Source organism: Notolepis coatsorum, assembly GCF_963971535.1.
Source record: "Notolepis coatsorum genome assembly, chromosome: 4".
NCBI classification, from domain to species: Eukaryota; Metazoa; Chordata; class Actinopteri; order Aulopiformes; family Paralepididae; genus Notolepis; species Notolepis coatsorum.
The window spans coordinates 134,289,063-134,305,386 of NC_140168.1; the positions used below are offsets into that span (position 1 = coordinate 134,289,063).

At 41.1% G+C, this 16,324-nt stretch overlaps 1 protein-coding gene across 2 annotated transcripts in view; it reads right to left on the reverse strand.

Moving 5' to 3' along the window:
* Nucleotides 1-1,820: 1,820 nt before the first annotated feature.
* Nucleotides 1,821-16,324, reverse strand: part of coro1b (coronin, actin binding protein, 1B) — an 83,234-nt gene continuing 68,730 nt past the window's right edge. For both annotated transcript variants that reach the window (XM_084313492.1, XM_084313491.1), the window contains exons 10-11: nucleotides 14,144-14,452; nucleotides 1,821-3,781 (exon numbers count right to left, since the gene is read on the reverse strand). In XM_084313492.1, coding sequence (XP_084169618.1) covers nucleotides 3,659-3,781; nucleotides 14,144-14,452 — 432 coding nt within the window. In that variant the 3' untranslated portion in view covers nucleotides 1,821-3,658. The remainder of the gene's footprint in view (nucleotides 3,782-14,143; nucleotides 14,453-16,324) is intronic.

Consider the following 16,324-nt stretch of genomic DNA (forward strand, 5'->3'; position numbering starts at 1 on the left):
AGTGAAAGAAATAGTAAAATAGTTCCCCTTTAACATAACCTTTAATCAGAGCAGCATAACTGGACCACATACAGTACCACGTTAACATGACCTTCAGAGGTCAATGGTTCAAGCACATTCAATAGCAAATACGTCTCTACTTTTACTTAAGTAGAATTGCAATGGAGGGCTTTTACTTTTACTCATTTATCTGAGTATTTCTACTTTTACTCAAGTAAAATAACTGTGTATTCCACCACTACTGGCCACAACACCCAACACTGACCATCATTATACAATCGAAACCAAGCAGTCTACAGTAACTTCGTCTCCACTTGACTACATACCGTAACACTTCCATCAATAGCCGGGGCTTTTATTTCAGGGTTCCCACAGACATTGCAAAATGAAATTCAAGGACTTTCAAGTACTTTTCCAAGCACAATTTTTCATTTTAAAAAGGGCATTTAAAAGGATACAATTCACTTTTAAATATGTTTTTTTTATTGGAAAAAAGTCGGATCCAATATTTATGGCTTAAAACCAATTTCCGACAATTAGTTACACTTTAGATTAAAAAAAATACAATTTCTTGATTCAGAACAATTTTATCATGGATGAACAAAACTTTCAATGCGAATGGTTGCTTTTTATTCAAAGGACTTTTTAAGTGCCTTGTTAAAAAATGGGCTGTTTAGGGAATTCCAGTTGTTGACTTTTTTTTGGGACAAAAATCAAGCACTTTAAGGACCTTGTGCGAACCCTGTCTACAGTAACTTTGTCTTCACTCGACTACATACCGTAAAACTTCCATCAATAGCCTGGGCTGTCATTTGCTTCAATCTCAGAAATTAGTATTTTATTTGTTCAAATAAGTAGTCTACATCGGAGATTTTGGATCCGTTTACCGCGCACAGGACCTACCAAAATGAACTGATTAAGACACTTGGACTAATAATGCATTCAGTCATTTGGACGGAGTTGTTCAAACTCACTCCACTCAAATCAATAGTTATATTTCACTATTCAAATCAAATTTAAAGTGACGTGGCTGGGATAAATGTGCCAGTCAGTCAGCCAAAACAAATTCCTGGACCAAGGTCGAACCAGGGAGCTGCTGGAGTCGAAGGCCCTCTGGGAGATAAGAGTGGCAAGCGGCTTCCCCCACCCCCAATCCCCCCTCCCGCGTGTACGCCCGGCGCCACTCCCACGTGATGGTGACGGCAGCCGACTAGTACACGCGCTGGAGGGGGGGAGCCTAAGACTGTCACCGCCGTCCCTGCCCCCTCCCGCTTGACAATCTTTCCACCCTCCCTCCCGCCACCTGGCGCAACGACACCCCGGTGTTGTCGCAGCCGACTATCGCATATGGTGTCTCAGGCATTCTGTAGTCGACATGTGTCAACAAATGTACATGTCTGTTTGAATTTATGTTGTGCCGTTGTTACTGTAAAAATGTTATGATTGTGATATGTTGTTGTTAATGAGACGATGAGCTGTATGTGTGTGTCACTGGAATTTCCCCAAGGGGATCAATAAAGGAATATCTTATCTTATCTCATCTTAAAATAATAGCTCGACGTACTGACAGCCATCAGTGATAGTGTTTGGTCAGACCGTATTCTTTCAGTGTGGAGTTCTCTCTCCTGATTGGATAAGTGTATTTCCTGTTTACTGCAGCGTCGAGGACTGGGAGACCCATGACACTCTATAATCAGTGATGGCTGTCAGAATGTAGAGCTATTATTTTAACATGTAGACCACTTATTTTAACAAACAAAAGAATACCCGTTACAGCATCTTTAATAATTCTGGTCAATAAGAAGTTCAGTACACAAACACAACAGGAGGAATGAGTGTTTATTGGTCTTTTGCACAGTGTCTCTCATTTCATCACCTACTGGTTCATAACCACAGAAAACAAGTCAGTGCAATAATGAAAATATTACCAAGTAATCGACCTATCTCAAACCCCGCCCACTTTTCTCGATCCTTCAATCACAACTGTTGCTTCCTTCGAGGGTGGGGGAGATACCTCCACAGGGGTTTGTGATAGGTCCATCAAGGAGTCTGTCCTGGCGTGGAAGGTACCAGAAGCTAGAGGATCCTTGGCCAAAGAAAATAAATGCACAATAGTCTAATTGTAACTTAACGCAAGAAAAAAAGGAAGTTATTATTTTTCAAAAGAGCATCGTATAAGAGCTTCTCCTCTCCGAACACCACAGCTGCTTCTACATCAGCCTAATTAGGTTCTACCCACTTGGTTCACTTCATTCACACTGTAAAAAAACAAACAAACAAAAGCAAACATACGACACATCACATCTTCCTCTTACTGTGCCAGGCAAGCACTAATTGAACTGTCATTTTGAATAACAATTAGTATAGTTTTGTCCAAACTGCGGCAATGTGTTCCTGGGTCGTGCCTAGAGGATATCCAGATTTTTTGCCGAAACGCATTATAACTTTGAAAACCGATGACCATACAAAATACATTGCTTTCATCTCAGGTTAGGGTTAAGGTAAGGGTTTATAAACAACTTATAAAAAAGGTGAAAAAAATGCGGATACCTTCTAGCCTTGACGATGCTACTTGCACTCTCTTACCCGCAGTTGGGAGGTAAGTGTTTGTTATGTTGCAGTCGCTTCTCCTCCTAGCGTACCCCTTTGTGACATCGCGGTGGCTTCTTTAACATCAAGGTTATTCTCTCCATATAACACGAGGTACACGATCACAAGCGCTGCCTTCTCTCGGAACAGGAAAAAGAAAGCGCACACAGTTTTACAACGTCGTACTGTACAGACACATCATCTCTCACTCACATCGTCACTTTTATCAAAAAACCTTATTTGTATATTGGCCGACGGTGGTTCTACCCATAGCCCTATAGATCCCTATAACGAAGGGGTAAAAATCAAAAGTACAAGCCACGCACGAATGAATCCACTATTATCTGGTCTTATACAACCTCACAATTTAGCAGCTGCAAACTACCTGATTATACATCTCTAATAGATAGATGATGCAAGTCCTTCAGCAGTGACAGAGAGGGGGGGGGGGGGGGGGAGACAGAGAGAGGGGAGGGGGGGAGAGAGAGGAGAGAGGGGGAGAGAGAGAGGAGAGAGACAGAGGGGGGGGAGGAGAGGAGGGAGAGAGAGACAGAGAAATAGAGAGGGGGGAGATAATTAATTTTACTAAGTAGCAGGAGTCCAGGGAGACCCTGCGTCATGTGCTCAAGTACGAAGCGCTGTTGATTAATCACGACATACGTCCGACATGTAAACCTCACTGAAACCCTTCAAAAAATTAAGACGTACTTCCATGAACCCAGATTGAGATTTTGCCTCAAAAGCTACTCTATATGCGCCCCTCAAAATGTTACTACAATGCTCCTATATATATGAGAAACCATTATGTCACTGCCAAAATGTATTCTATATGCAGATGATATCCCTTTCTCATCCACTGTCTATCAAGGAATTGTGTGGAATCAAAATTGTGGTCCATGTTCCTTCACTATAGCCGACCTGGTTCTAAGCAACTGCGATTCACAGTTAGCACACTGAGCTACACTTCAAACTAAATTCCCCCACTCGCACGCACAGCTGGAAGGTACTGTTGATTCTAGTAAGGCTATGGTCTAGAGTTGAGTAAGAATGTGGGTGTTTGGTGATGCGGTCACACGTCTCCGTCCTCGATGCGAGCCAGCTGCCTCTCCAGCAGCTCGATCCTCTGGCCCTGAGCGAGGACCACTGAGCGCAATGCCTTGACCTCCGCTAACACCTCGCTCAACACATCCTCCTGGGGGGGGGGGGGGGGGGGGGAGAGGAGGGAGGGAGAGAGAGAGAGAGGGGGGGAGGGAGAGAGAGAGAGAGGGGGAAGAGAGGAGGGAGAGGAGAGCGAGAGAGGGGGGAGGAGAGAGAGACAGAGAGAGGGGGGGGAGAGGAGAGAGAGAGAGGTGGGGGAGACAGGAGAGGGGGAGAGAGAGAGACACAGAGAGAGGGGGGAGAGAGAGAGAGAGATTACAGTCAGGACTCAACGAGAAACTATAGGGTTATTCCACAAAACTGAACTTGGTTGGAGTCTTACTCTAGAGAATCAAATATCTTATGGATGACCTTTAACGGCAACATTCTTGTATTGTGGTTTCAAGTTTCTTTATTAGTTGTCATACAGAAATACAGAATACTTTTGCATTAGGGATGCACCGAATGGGAAATTCTTGGCCGAAACCGATACCGAAAATAGGAAACAGTTGGCCGAAAACCGAATGCCGAAAGGCCGAAAATGATTCATAGAATAGAATTTTTTTTTACCAATGTTGTTCAGCTACCTGATTATGGAAAAATATATGATTATGGCTAAACTTAACTTAAATAATAAATAATCACTATTATGGGTCCATAAAACATTTATTCAGCACTTCTGAATGCATACAGTACATTAATTCCAAGTCAAGTGCATTTTCTTTTCTCTGTAGGATAACTACAAAGTGCATTCAGAACAAAGCCAATGTGCTTTAAAACTGCATAAAGATCTGCACACATGAGAGGGAGAATAGCTTATAGCAGACTTAATGATGTTACTGTAGTGGCTACAGTAAGCATTTTATATAAAAGTACCCCCTCCAATGTACAGTAAATTACCTAGTATGGTTGTCAATATTCCAATGTACAGCTTTGCTTGTACAGTTGTACAGTGTTCCCCCCCCCCCCCCCCCACCTCCTACAATGTACAGTTTCTACGTCAAATGTATATACTCCCTTTTCTGGACTATTTTTGTATCACAAACAGTACTGTATTTGGAAATCGGGTATGTCATAAATGTATAGATGTAGCAGTACTGTCTATCTGTATGTCATGTATATGTATGTCATATATGTCCGGATGAATTGAAAATGGGGGACCCTGATGTAAACAAGACGAAAGTCTTTCTCTGGTCTCCATCCCCTTAACAATTGTGTGTATTGAGCTGTACTGTATTGTACCCATTCTGCAATCTGTTAATAAAGTTTTCAATCAATCAATCAATCAGAGAGAGAGAGAGAGAAAGAGAGAGAGAGAGGTAGATAGATATAGAGAGAGAGAAGACATGTGTGGCTGCCGCCATGGCGGACATCTGTGCTCTACTGAGCGCACCTTCTAGTCCCCAGATGAATGTGCTCTCTTGACTTTGGCACAGTAGACGCGCGACGTGTATTCTCGAGAATGATAATAATAATAATGCTCTTCAGATTATATTATCAACGACAGACAGCGTCAATGTGAGAAACACAATCCCTCCCCCTCTCGCTCTGAGGAATATGCATATTAGATCACTCAGTGATTAACCGCGACGGGCATATAGTAAATAAGGATATAAAGCATGTTAAAGACGCATTTATTGGACGCGTTGCGCGCAGAGTTTACATAGAAACAGCGCGACTCCCGAGTCCCAAGAGGAGTTATCACAGGCTGCAGAACGCAGGACTGAAGAGCTCACGTTGCGCATGTAATGACTGAAGCTGCGTTTTGATGACATCATCACAACAACACGCGTTAGGTTACAGGTTGTTTCTGTTTCGGTGATATATTTTCGGTGAAAAAACTCTTTCGGCCAAAAGCCGAAAGGCCATTTTTGGCCAAAAACTTTCGGTGGCCGAAATTTCGGTGCATCCCTATTTTGCATGAAATGCTTCTTTCTGTTTTGCTCCTGAGAGTGTGCTAGGTAATAAAGATAGTATAAAATAAGTATAATATAAGTATAAAATAGAAAGTCATGTACGTAAACAAGTGTACAAATTTTTCTCTTCTTCAATATACATACACTATATGTACAGTCTATACAATGCAGATACAGGATACAAGTGTCATGATAACATGATCTCAGAGTTCTGCAGTGAGGGGTAGGGTCATGATAACATGATCTCAGAGTTCTGCAGTGAGGGGTAGGGTTTACCACCGACTGAATCATGTACCCTTGTAAAAAAAATTATAAAATAAAAATGCCCCTGCACAATCACGTATGTTTACTTTATGTGGCGGGGATTGATGTGTGGGGTGTTTTGGGGGACTGGCTGTTCCGGGGGGGGGGGGGGGGGGGGGTTCACATGCCTTCAAGCAACACTGTGCTTATTGTACTTATTTTATGCCTATTCTTATGTCTGCATGTTCTACGTTGCACTACTTTTATTGTCTTTTACACCTATTCCTATGTCTGCACTTTATGCATTGTTTTTATTCTGTCAACTGTATGCAAATTGTATGCCTATGTTCATTTTATGCTATTTGCTGTGGGGCACTTTGGGCTGCAGTCCATGTGTGAAAGGTGCTCGGCGACATTGAAAATGAGGGTGACCTCAATTGTCCTTTGAGAATAAATAAAGGTTTGTGGTGAATTGAATTAATGCTTACCTTGCACCATCACTTATGTTTACTTTAATGTAGGGCTGAGCGATATGGCTTCTAAATGATATCGCGATATTTTTTGGCCATTTTTTTATATCACGATACACAGACATTTCCTCTAAAGCACTTAAAAATGCTTGATTTAACCCTTTGATGCATACAGTCACGCCAATATGATGATTATAATAAGTCCCTGCAACATATGTTTGCATTATTAAACCATGAAGATGCTTTAAAAAAGAATTAAATGAAAATGTACTAAGAGTAGTCTACTGACACACTAATAAAAAAAAATTATTTACATCCAAGACAATTATTATAAAAACGATTGGGTGCCTAATAATTTTGCACAGTACTGTGTTTTCTATCCACTTTAGCCAAACACACACACACATATATATATACACACACTACTGTGAGAAAATAATAATCACACACAAAGGGATAATGGCTTATAGCAGACTTAATGATTTTAGAATATTTCAGATAATGAAATTAAATGTTTATATCATCAACTATCCAGTTAGTATTTATACTGTAACGTTTGGCTACTTTAAATCATTGAATGGAGAGAGAGAGAGAGAGAGAGAGAGAGAGAGAGAGAGCCTCAGGTTTTGTTTTAGGTTCGCGTTTTGAGCGTCTAAGCTGCCGTAGGCAATGACGTCACACTCGAATGTCAACAGGAAGAGTTTAAGACACGGAGATGGAAACTGGATGCCGATATAAAGAAACGAATAACCAATAAATATGAAGTTATGTTTAAACCTCTGTTGTTAAGCGTCGTCAATATAACCCACCCCCTTTCCTCACGAATGGAACTAGTGACGTGGAGTCCGCTTTGAGCGTTTTCCAGGGTTAGCAGCTAACGCTAGCTAACTCTGGAGCGTAACAGTAACAGTAAGCGTAACAGTAAGAAGCATTTAGTATGAAAGTATTCTGTACTTCTGTATGACAACTATTAAAGAAACTTGAAACTTGAAACTAGCTAGTTAGCTTAGCCTAGTCATGTGGGATAACTTGGTTAGCAGCTAACGTTAGCCCATTGCTTGCGTCAATTAAATTGCATGTTATTAAAGGTCCGCGCTGGTCTGTCTAATGAAATTACAATTGCATGTCATTTAAGGTCCGCGCTGGTCATGTGTCTATAATGAAATGAGGACAGCTCTGCGCTAAAGCTAAAGTCTGATCTCAGCCGCGACGTGACAACATATACTCGGGTCATACTTTTTTTTTTTTGGAAAATCAATGGAGTGGGGTGTCTAAAATATGTGTTTTCTTGTGGGGAATTCAAATATGGGATTATTTTTCTAATCGGATAACTCCTACCTACATTGTTTTGGATTTCAAAATGGCCGATTTGACCATTTTTCACCCCTTGGCCATACATGGATGCCAACATGAATCTGAAGGAAATCCTAACATGCAAGGTGTCTAAATGATGTGTTTCTTAATGGGGAATTCAAATATGAGTTCATTTTTGGCATAGGATAACTCTAACCTACATCATTTTGGATTTCAAAATGGCAGATTTTACCATTTTTCACCCCTTGGCCATACATGGATGCCAACATGAATCTGAAGGAAATCCTAACATGCAAGGTGTCTAAATGATGTTTCTTAATGGGGAATTCAAATATGAGGTAATTTTTGGGATAGGATAAATATAACCTGCATAATTTTGGATTTCAAAATGGCTGATTTTACCATTTGAACCCATTGGTATTGTATTACAAATTTGCAAAGATAAAAAATATATGGGAAATCATTTATAATGACAAAGCCATCAAATTTATTAACAAGTGAACTGTATATAACTGGATACAACTCCAAAGATCAATAATAATAATACTAACAATAATAAATTGTATTTGTAATGCACACAAACACCTAAGTGCTAAATCTCGATCTCCTGACTTCTTGAACTTTGCCAGGTTCCAATATCTTGATTGGACTCATTCTTGGATGGCAAGATCTCCTACTGTACTGCTTTAGCCACCAACCTACAAACACAAACTTAAAGTCAACGTCAGCCATAAATAGGTGAGCTCTTTCCAGAACTACTCAGCAGAAACCTCTGTAACCATTTTAACAAACGTCTCAATGTATTGAGAAAATCCATGGGCCTCCATCAATCCTCTATCTTCTTAAATTTGATCAGGTTGCACAAGTCCTGCTTGGATTCATTCTTGGACATCAGCCTCCTGCTGGTCTCCTGAGCCCTGATCCCTCCATCCCTTTTTTCTTGTGAAAAGTACTTAGCAGAGGCCTCAGTCACCATTTTAACAACCCTCTCGATGCTTTGTGTGTGGCAAGGCCAGTCGAGAACCTCCATGGGGGTGTTGATTAAGTTCTTCACCTCGGAGGTGCTTAGGGAGCAGGTGAGAGGTGGCTGACAAATCTTCTGACCAGCTGATTAAGCCACCAATGCTGGAAGCGTCACTATTGATGTGAGGTGTTCTTCTGATCCTGACACAGGAGTCTCCCAGCTGAGTGTCTGGATCCCCCTCTCCCCTGATGGCCAGGATTCTCTCCACCCCCTCAATTCTCTCTTTTTGATCCTCAGAGCACAGCAGTGTTTGGAGGATGGCTTCACTGTGGGCATACCAAGCAGATCTTCTCACAGTTGGCATCACAACATCCAGCACCTCCTTCCTCTGAGACTTGAGGCAGTCCAGCTGAAACAGGATGTGCCTAGGCCCTTCGATCCAGGAGTGCTTGACCTTCATGTTGAACCAACATGGATAATACACTCCAATGATGAATTCCACAATGCATTGTAGATTATTCAGGTTCTTTCTTTTAAGTTGATGCTTTGACACCCAGAGCCTGAGGAGTCTGTTTGCTGTGGTGAGCCAGCGGCTGTGGTTTACCGGTCCAATCTCCAGCAGAGCCAGCCTTGCAGAAAGCACTCCATCCCTGATTGCACAGACCAGCTTATAGCCATAGTGTTGATCAGTTGAGAGATCTTGAATGATCTTCTCAGGCAGCTTGATCAGCGGAGGGCCAAGAAAGATCCTGGTGAAGTTAGGATTGATCTCCAAGTCTGTAACAGAATCAAGGAGCTGTCCTATTGGCCCAGACAATTTGTTGTCTGACAGAGTAGCCCCATCAACTTCAACAATGAGACGGCGCAGTGGAAGTTCACCAGTGTGCAGGTTGCACACCAACCAGACCAGCTTTCTCCCCAGGTGCAGCTCCAGCTTCCGCATTACACCTGCCTTCACTCCAGTGTTGACATTGGTCGAGTCTCCTCCAATGGCCCACAAGGTCTTATCAGAACCTCTCTCTTTCAGCCAGGCAAACAGGACCTTAGCAATCTTCTCTGCATGGGACTCCTCTTTAGTTGCTTTCTCTGGTGTAAAGTGGAACAGATAGTTGCTGCCAGGCTCACTAGCAACACTATAGTGTTCTTCCTTGATCTTTGCAGGAAAAGATTGGTCACTGCCCTCAGCTTCCATCATCACATTGATCCGGCCATCAAAGAGGATACAGGAGATCCCCCCCCTCCTCCCAGCACTTCTCCTCAAACTCTTCCCCCAGCTCTTGCATCAACTTTTCTTGTGCTCTCTTAACCTTGTTCTTATCAATCACTTTACTTGTGTCATCTTCTAAGATGAGTCCTGCATCAATCAGAGCTGCAGTTGCTATAGCTGCAGTTGGCCTTAGACCTATGCCATACCTTACACTAGCAAGGGCGATGTTTGGAATCTCATCATAATTTTTCCGTAGCTTTGCTGAAGCTGCAGGGTCAGTTTCAGGAATGAGCTCAACTTCAGGGACTGTAAGGAAGCGCTCAACATCCTTCCTGGCAACCTTGTCTGCTGCTGCAAAGCTTTCTTCTTTGCCCCTTCTCCTTTTCTCTGCCTTCTTTTCCGTCCCCTGCCTTTCCAATGTTTTAAGAAGATAGAGGATTGATGGAGCCCCATGGATTTTCTCAATACATTGAGACGTTTGTTAAAATGGTTACAGAGGTTTCTGCTGAGTAGTTCTGGAAAGAGCTCACCTATTTATGGCTGACGTTGACTTTAAGTTTGTGTTTGTAGGTTGGTGGCTAAAGCAGTACAGTAGGAGATCTTGCCATCCAAGAATGAGTCCAATCAAGATATTGGAACCTGGCAAAGTTCAAGAAGTCAGGAGATCGAGATTTAGCACTTAGGTGTTTGTGTGCATTACAAATACAATTTATTATTGTTAGTATTATTATTATTGATCTTTGGAGTTGTATCCAGTTATATACAGTTCACTTGTTAATAAATTTGATGGCTTTGTCATTATAAATGATTTCCCATATATTTTTTATCTTTGCAATTTTGTAATACAATACCAATGGGTTCAAATGGTAAAATCAGCCATTTTGAAATCCAAAATTATGCAGGTTATATTTATCCTATCCCAAAAATGACCTCATATTTGAATTCCCCATTAAGAACCACATCATTTAGACACCTTGCATGTTAGGATTTCCTTCAGATTCATGTTGGCATCCATGTATGGCCAAGGGGTGAAAAATGGTCAAATCGGCCATTTTGAAATCCAAAACAATGTAGGTAGGAGTTATCCGATTAGAAAAATAATCCCATATTTGAATTCCCCACAAAAAAACACATATTTTAGACACCCCACTCGATTGATTTTCCAAAAAAGAAAAAGTATGGCCCGCCCTAATACTCGATGTTCACGATATAATAATGTACTACATCTCATGTAGAACAAGCCGCGATACATCGAGTATACTCGATATATCGCCCAGCCCTACTTTAATGTAGGGATGTCCGATATTATCGGCCTACCGATATTGGCATTAAAATGTGATATATATATTTTTTTACATTTATTTAAACTTTAGTTACCCAGGCAAGCAAGTAAGAACAAATTCTGATTTTATTTATTGTCAAAAGTATGCATAATGTTGTGTTAATTCCACAACAAGATATATGTAATGTTAATTACCTGAAATTATTCCGTTATTGTTATTCCGTACTAGGGCTGTCCCAGACTAAGGATTTGGATGGTCGACTATGATTGGCCAAAATTTGCCGCTAGTCGACTATTGGTCGACTAAAAAAGAAAAAAAAAGAAAAAAAAGTATAATATATATATATATATTTTTTTGTATCATTCCATTTGGGCTGTGGGGGTGCTTAATGTCTGAAGGAATCGACTGAAGGCTTCTTGTCCTCTGCAAAAGCATGCAATTGGTCCACTGATGGATACATCTTGATATTTGTCTAGTCTAGTGTGTTCATTAGATGGGTGAAATCCTCTTTCAGTGCCTCTGTGCCTGTTTTCGTAGGCAGTTAGCCTCTGGTATGCGTGCCATTAGCGTTAGCCACGCTTCTAGGCCTCCTTTCTTTTGGAAAGAATGATAAAAATAAAAATATAAATATATATTTTTTTATATTCGACTAAGAGGTTGGCTCCTTACGACCGACTAATCGACTAATAGGGGTCAGCCCTATTCCGTACCTGAAATTATTCCCTGCATATATCGGTATCGGTTGATATCGGTATCGTAAATTAAGAGTTGGACAATATCGGTAGAGGTAAAAAAGCCAATATCGAACATCCCTACTTTAACCCTTTAATCGCCAAGGACGACTTAACACGCCATTCTCCGCCATGCGTAATCTGCCAATGACGTCGTACAGCGTCTTTGAGATCAATATTTAAAAAATCTGTCATGGCAATCATATTTCACCCACGGAGACTTGAGATCTCCTGTAGATCTCCTCTCAACTCTCCAACGGTTCAAGACCGCCATCTGGTGGCCGATCGGCGAATCGCCAAAACAGGAAGTGACGCGCCGGAAGTGGTGCTCGCCCATATTTCGTCCGGGCACTCGCTAGCGGGACTCCATCTTGATACACTGGACATCGATCGGTTGCAAATAACTCGATAAACAACATGATTTGGACGCATATAGTATTATACAACCTGGAAATGGATCGCATATATCAACATCCCATAATAGCGATCTTTCTGCTCCACGCTGATCACCCAACGGTCAGAGGAAGCCGCGGTGAGTTTCAGCGTGTTTGATTATTATTAACCTCATAATCTGCTCTGATATATATATCGCCCATACTACATGAATCATTTAATGTCGGCCACGGACTTATAAACCCCCCCCCCCCCCCCCCCTCCGGTCACCAGCAGATGATGAGGCATGACGTTTAGGATCTTGTACAATTGAAATTTTTAATCTGACGTCAATCGGTATCAAACTACATTTGATGATCTAATATATGTATTTGTGGCTATAACTCACGTTCTATGGAATGCTGCAGAAAACGATAAAAACATATTTATACTTTAGACCATATTTTAGTATGAATGTGTGAATGAAAAAGTAGAACGTTGCTACATCCTAAACGATAGATACTTGATGTTGAATGGGCCATAGTAAAGTCAATTTAGCAATACAATTTAAAAAGTTATAGCCCTGCAAAGGGGAACATCTCCATAGACCAGGGGTGGACAATTATTTTTCCCAGGGGGCCGAATGAGCAACTGAAAATATGTTGGGGGGCCGGGCCAAAATTCCAAACTCAATTATGCATAATATACATTTTATTTCTATATAAAAAGCAGTAAATGGCATTGTTTTGACCCCTGGTAAGAGTGTATGTTATTATTTGGCAATTAAAAGGTGAGGTTAGCTTTCAAAAATATCATTTATTCAAATAGAATTTATTTCCAAAATGATAAACAAAATGTGAAACATTAATAACAAAGGGCATTTTGAGTTTCATATACTATTGAAACAAGGATTTTCTTAGCTTTCTAAAGACATCACATCATCTTATAGCAAAAATAAACAAGACATGTCACTGAACTGTGTAAAGAAAAGTGTCCCAGTTTTGTAGCCTTTTTTACTTTACATGCCTATATTAAACATTTAATGTTTTCAGAACTGTGCAAAAAAAGAAAAAAAATATCATGTGTCCCATTTCACTTGTTATATTTCCACATTTTAGTGTTCTTCAGTTCCCTTTTTTTTTTTCATTCAGTGTGAGAAATCCAGTCTCTGTTGAGCTTTAACAAGTCCATCAAAGTCAGGTTGCATGTCTGAGGTGGAGATGCGAAGCACAGCTGCCAGATGTTCATCAGTGAGAGAGGATCTGTACCTGGACTTGGTAAACGTCATGACTGAGAATGTCTGTTCACATATGTAGGTGGATCCAAAGAGAACCAACATCTTCTGAGCATGTCTCCTACGCGTATATTGTGCGTGTGAACGTTGACATGAAAATAAAAAAGTTAAAACTAAATTTTTTTTTTTTTTTTTATTATCATCATGTAATATTTCGCGGGCCGGTCACAATCATCCCGCGGGCCGTATCCGGCCCGCGGGCCGTACAATGCCCAGGTCTGCCATAGACAAATAGAGCTGGCAGAGGACGGTATAAGATCAGAATAATCCCTGGCAGATAAAGGGTTAATGGTTACCTTGCACTTATGTTTACTTAAGGTTTTCTTTGCACATGGACTGTAAATTGTTTTACGCTTGACAGGTAAACACATTGTAGTCGTGTATAACGTGTAGTATAAACACATTGTACTTGTGTATAACGTGTAGTATAAACACATTGTACTTGTGTATAACTAACATGTAGTATAAACACATTGTACTTGTGTATAAGGTGTAGTATAAACACATTGTACTTGTGTATAACGTGTAGTATAAACACATTGTACTTGTGTATAAGGTGTACTTGTGTATAAGGTGCAGTATAAACACATTGTACTTGTGTATAAGATGCAGTATAAACACACCTCTTTCTTCAGCCTCTCGGTGGTCCCGTCCGTCTCTCTGGTCGCTCTGGCAGGTGGTGCGGCCTCCACCTCGGCCTCCCTGCTGGCGAAGGCGGCCGCCGGGGTAACCGGGTGTGCCGCCCCCGAGTCCTGCGCGGGCAGCTTGGGCTTTCCCCTGGGGGCTTGGTGCTTGGAGGAGGGCGTCGAGTAGCCGGCGCTCAGGGAGACCAGCAGGGGAGGCGCGTCCTGCCCAGCGATCCAGTCCTCTGCCAGGAGAGAGGGCTCCAGGCTGGCCGTGTCCGGGTACAGGTCTCCCTGGAACAGGTCCGACTGCAGGAGGCAAGCAAGGAGCATTTTGGAATGGAAATCCTGGACACTACACCAGTCTGTTGATGAGCTATTACAGTAGTCTGTTGATGAACTACTACACTAGTCTGTTAATGAACTACTACACTAGTCTGTTGATGAACTACTACACTAGTCTGTTGATGAACTACAACACTAGTCTGTTGATGAACTACTACACTAGTCTGTTGATGAACTACTACACTAGTCTGTTGATGAACTACTACACTAGTCTGTTGATTAACTACTACACTAGTCTGTTGATGAGCTACTACATTAGTCTGTTGATGAGCTACTACACTAGTCTGTTGATGAACTACTACACTAGTCTGTTGATGAACTACTACACTAGTCTGTTGATGAACTACTACACTAGTCTGTTGATGAACTGCTACACTAGTCTGTTGATGAACTGCTACACTAGTCTGTTGATGAACTACTACACTAGTCTGTTGATGAACTACTACACTAGTCTGTTGATGAACTGCTACACTAGTCTGTTGATGAACTACTACACTTGTCTGTTGATGAACTACTACACTAGTCTGTTGATGAACTACTACACTAGTCTGTTGATGAACTACTACACTAGTCTGTTGATGAACTACTACACTAGTCTGTTGATGAACTGCTACACTAGTCTGTTGATGATGAACTACTACACTAGTCTGTTGATGAATTACTACAGTAGTCTGTTGATGAACTATTACACTAGTCTGTTGATGAGCTACTACACTAGTCTGTTGATGAACTACTACACTAGTCTGTTGATGAACTATTACACTAGTCTGTTGATGAACTACTACACTAGTCTGTTGATGAACTGCTACACTAGTCTGTTGATGAACTGCTACACTAGTCTGTTGATGAACTACTACACTAGTCTGTTGATATACTACTACACTAGTCTGTTGATGAACTACTACACTAGTCTGTTGATGAACTACTACACTAGTCTGTTGATGAACTACTACACTAGTCTGTTGATGAACTACTACACTAGTCTGTTGATGATGAACTGCTACACTAGTCTGTTGATGATGAACTACTACACTAGTCTGTTGATTAACTACTACACTAGTCTGTTGATGAACTGCTACACTAGTCTGTTGATATACTACTACACTAGTCTGTTGATGAACTACTACACTAGTCTGTTGATGAACTACTACACTAGTCTGTTGATGAACTACTACACTAGTCTGTTGATGAACTACTACACTAGTATGTTGATGATGAACTGCTACACTAGTCTGTTGATGATGAACTACTACACTAGTCTGTTGATGAACTACTACACTAGTCTGTTGATGAGCTACTACACTAGTCTGTTGATTAACTACACTAGTCTGTTGATGAGCTACTACACTAGTCTGTTGATGAACTCCTACACTAGTCTGTTGATGAACTACTACACTAGTCTGTTGATGAGCTACTACACTAGTCTGTTGATGAACTACTACACTAGTCTGTTGATGAACTGCTACACTAGTCTGTTGATGAACTGCTACACTAGTCTGTTGATGAACTAGACTAGTCTGTTGATGAACTGCTACACTAGTCTGTTGATGAACTACTACACTAGTCTGTTGATGAACTACTACACTAGTCTGTTGATGAACTACTACACTAGTCTGTTAATGAACTGCTACACTAGTCTGTTGATGAGCTACTACACTAGTCTGTTGATGAACTGCTACACTAGTCTGTTGATGAACTACTACACTAGTCTGTTAATGAACTACTACACTAGTCTGTTGATGAACTACTACACTAGTCTGTTGATGAACTACTACACTAGTCTGTTAATGAACTGCTACACTAGTCTGTTGATGAGCTACTACACTAGTCTGTTGA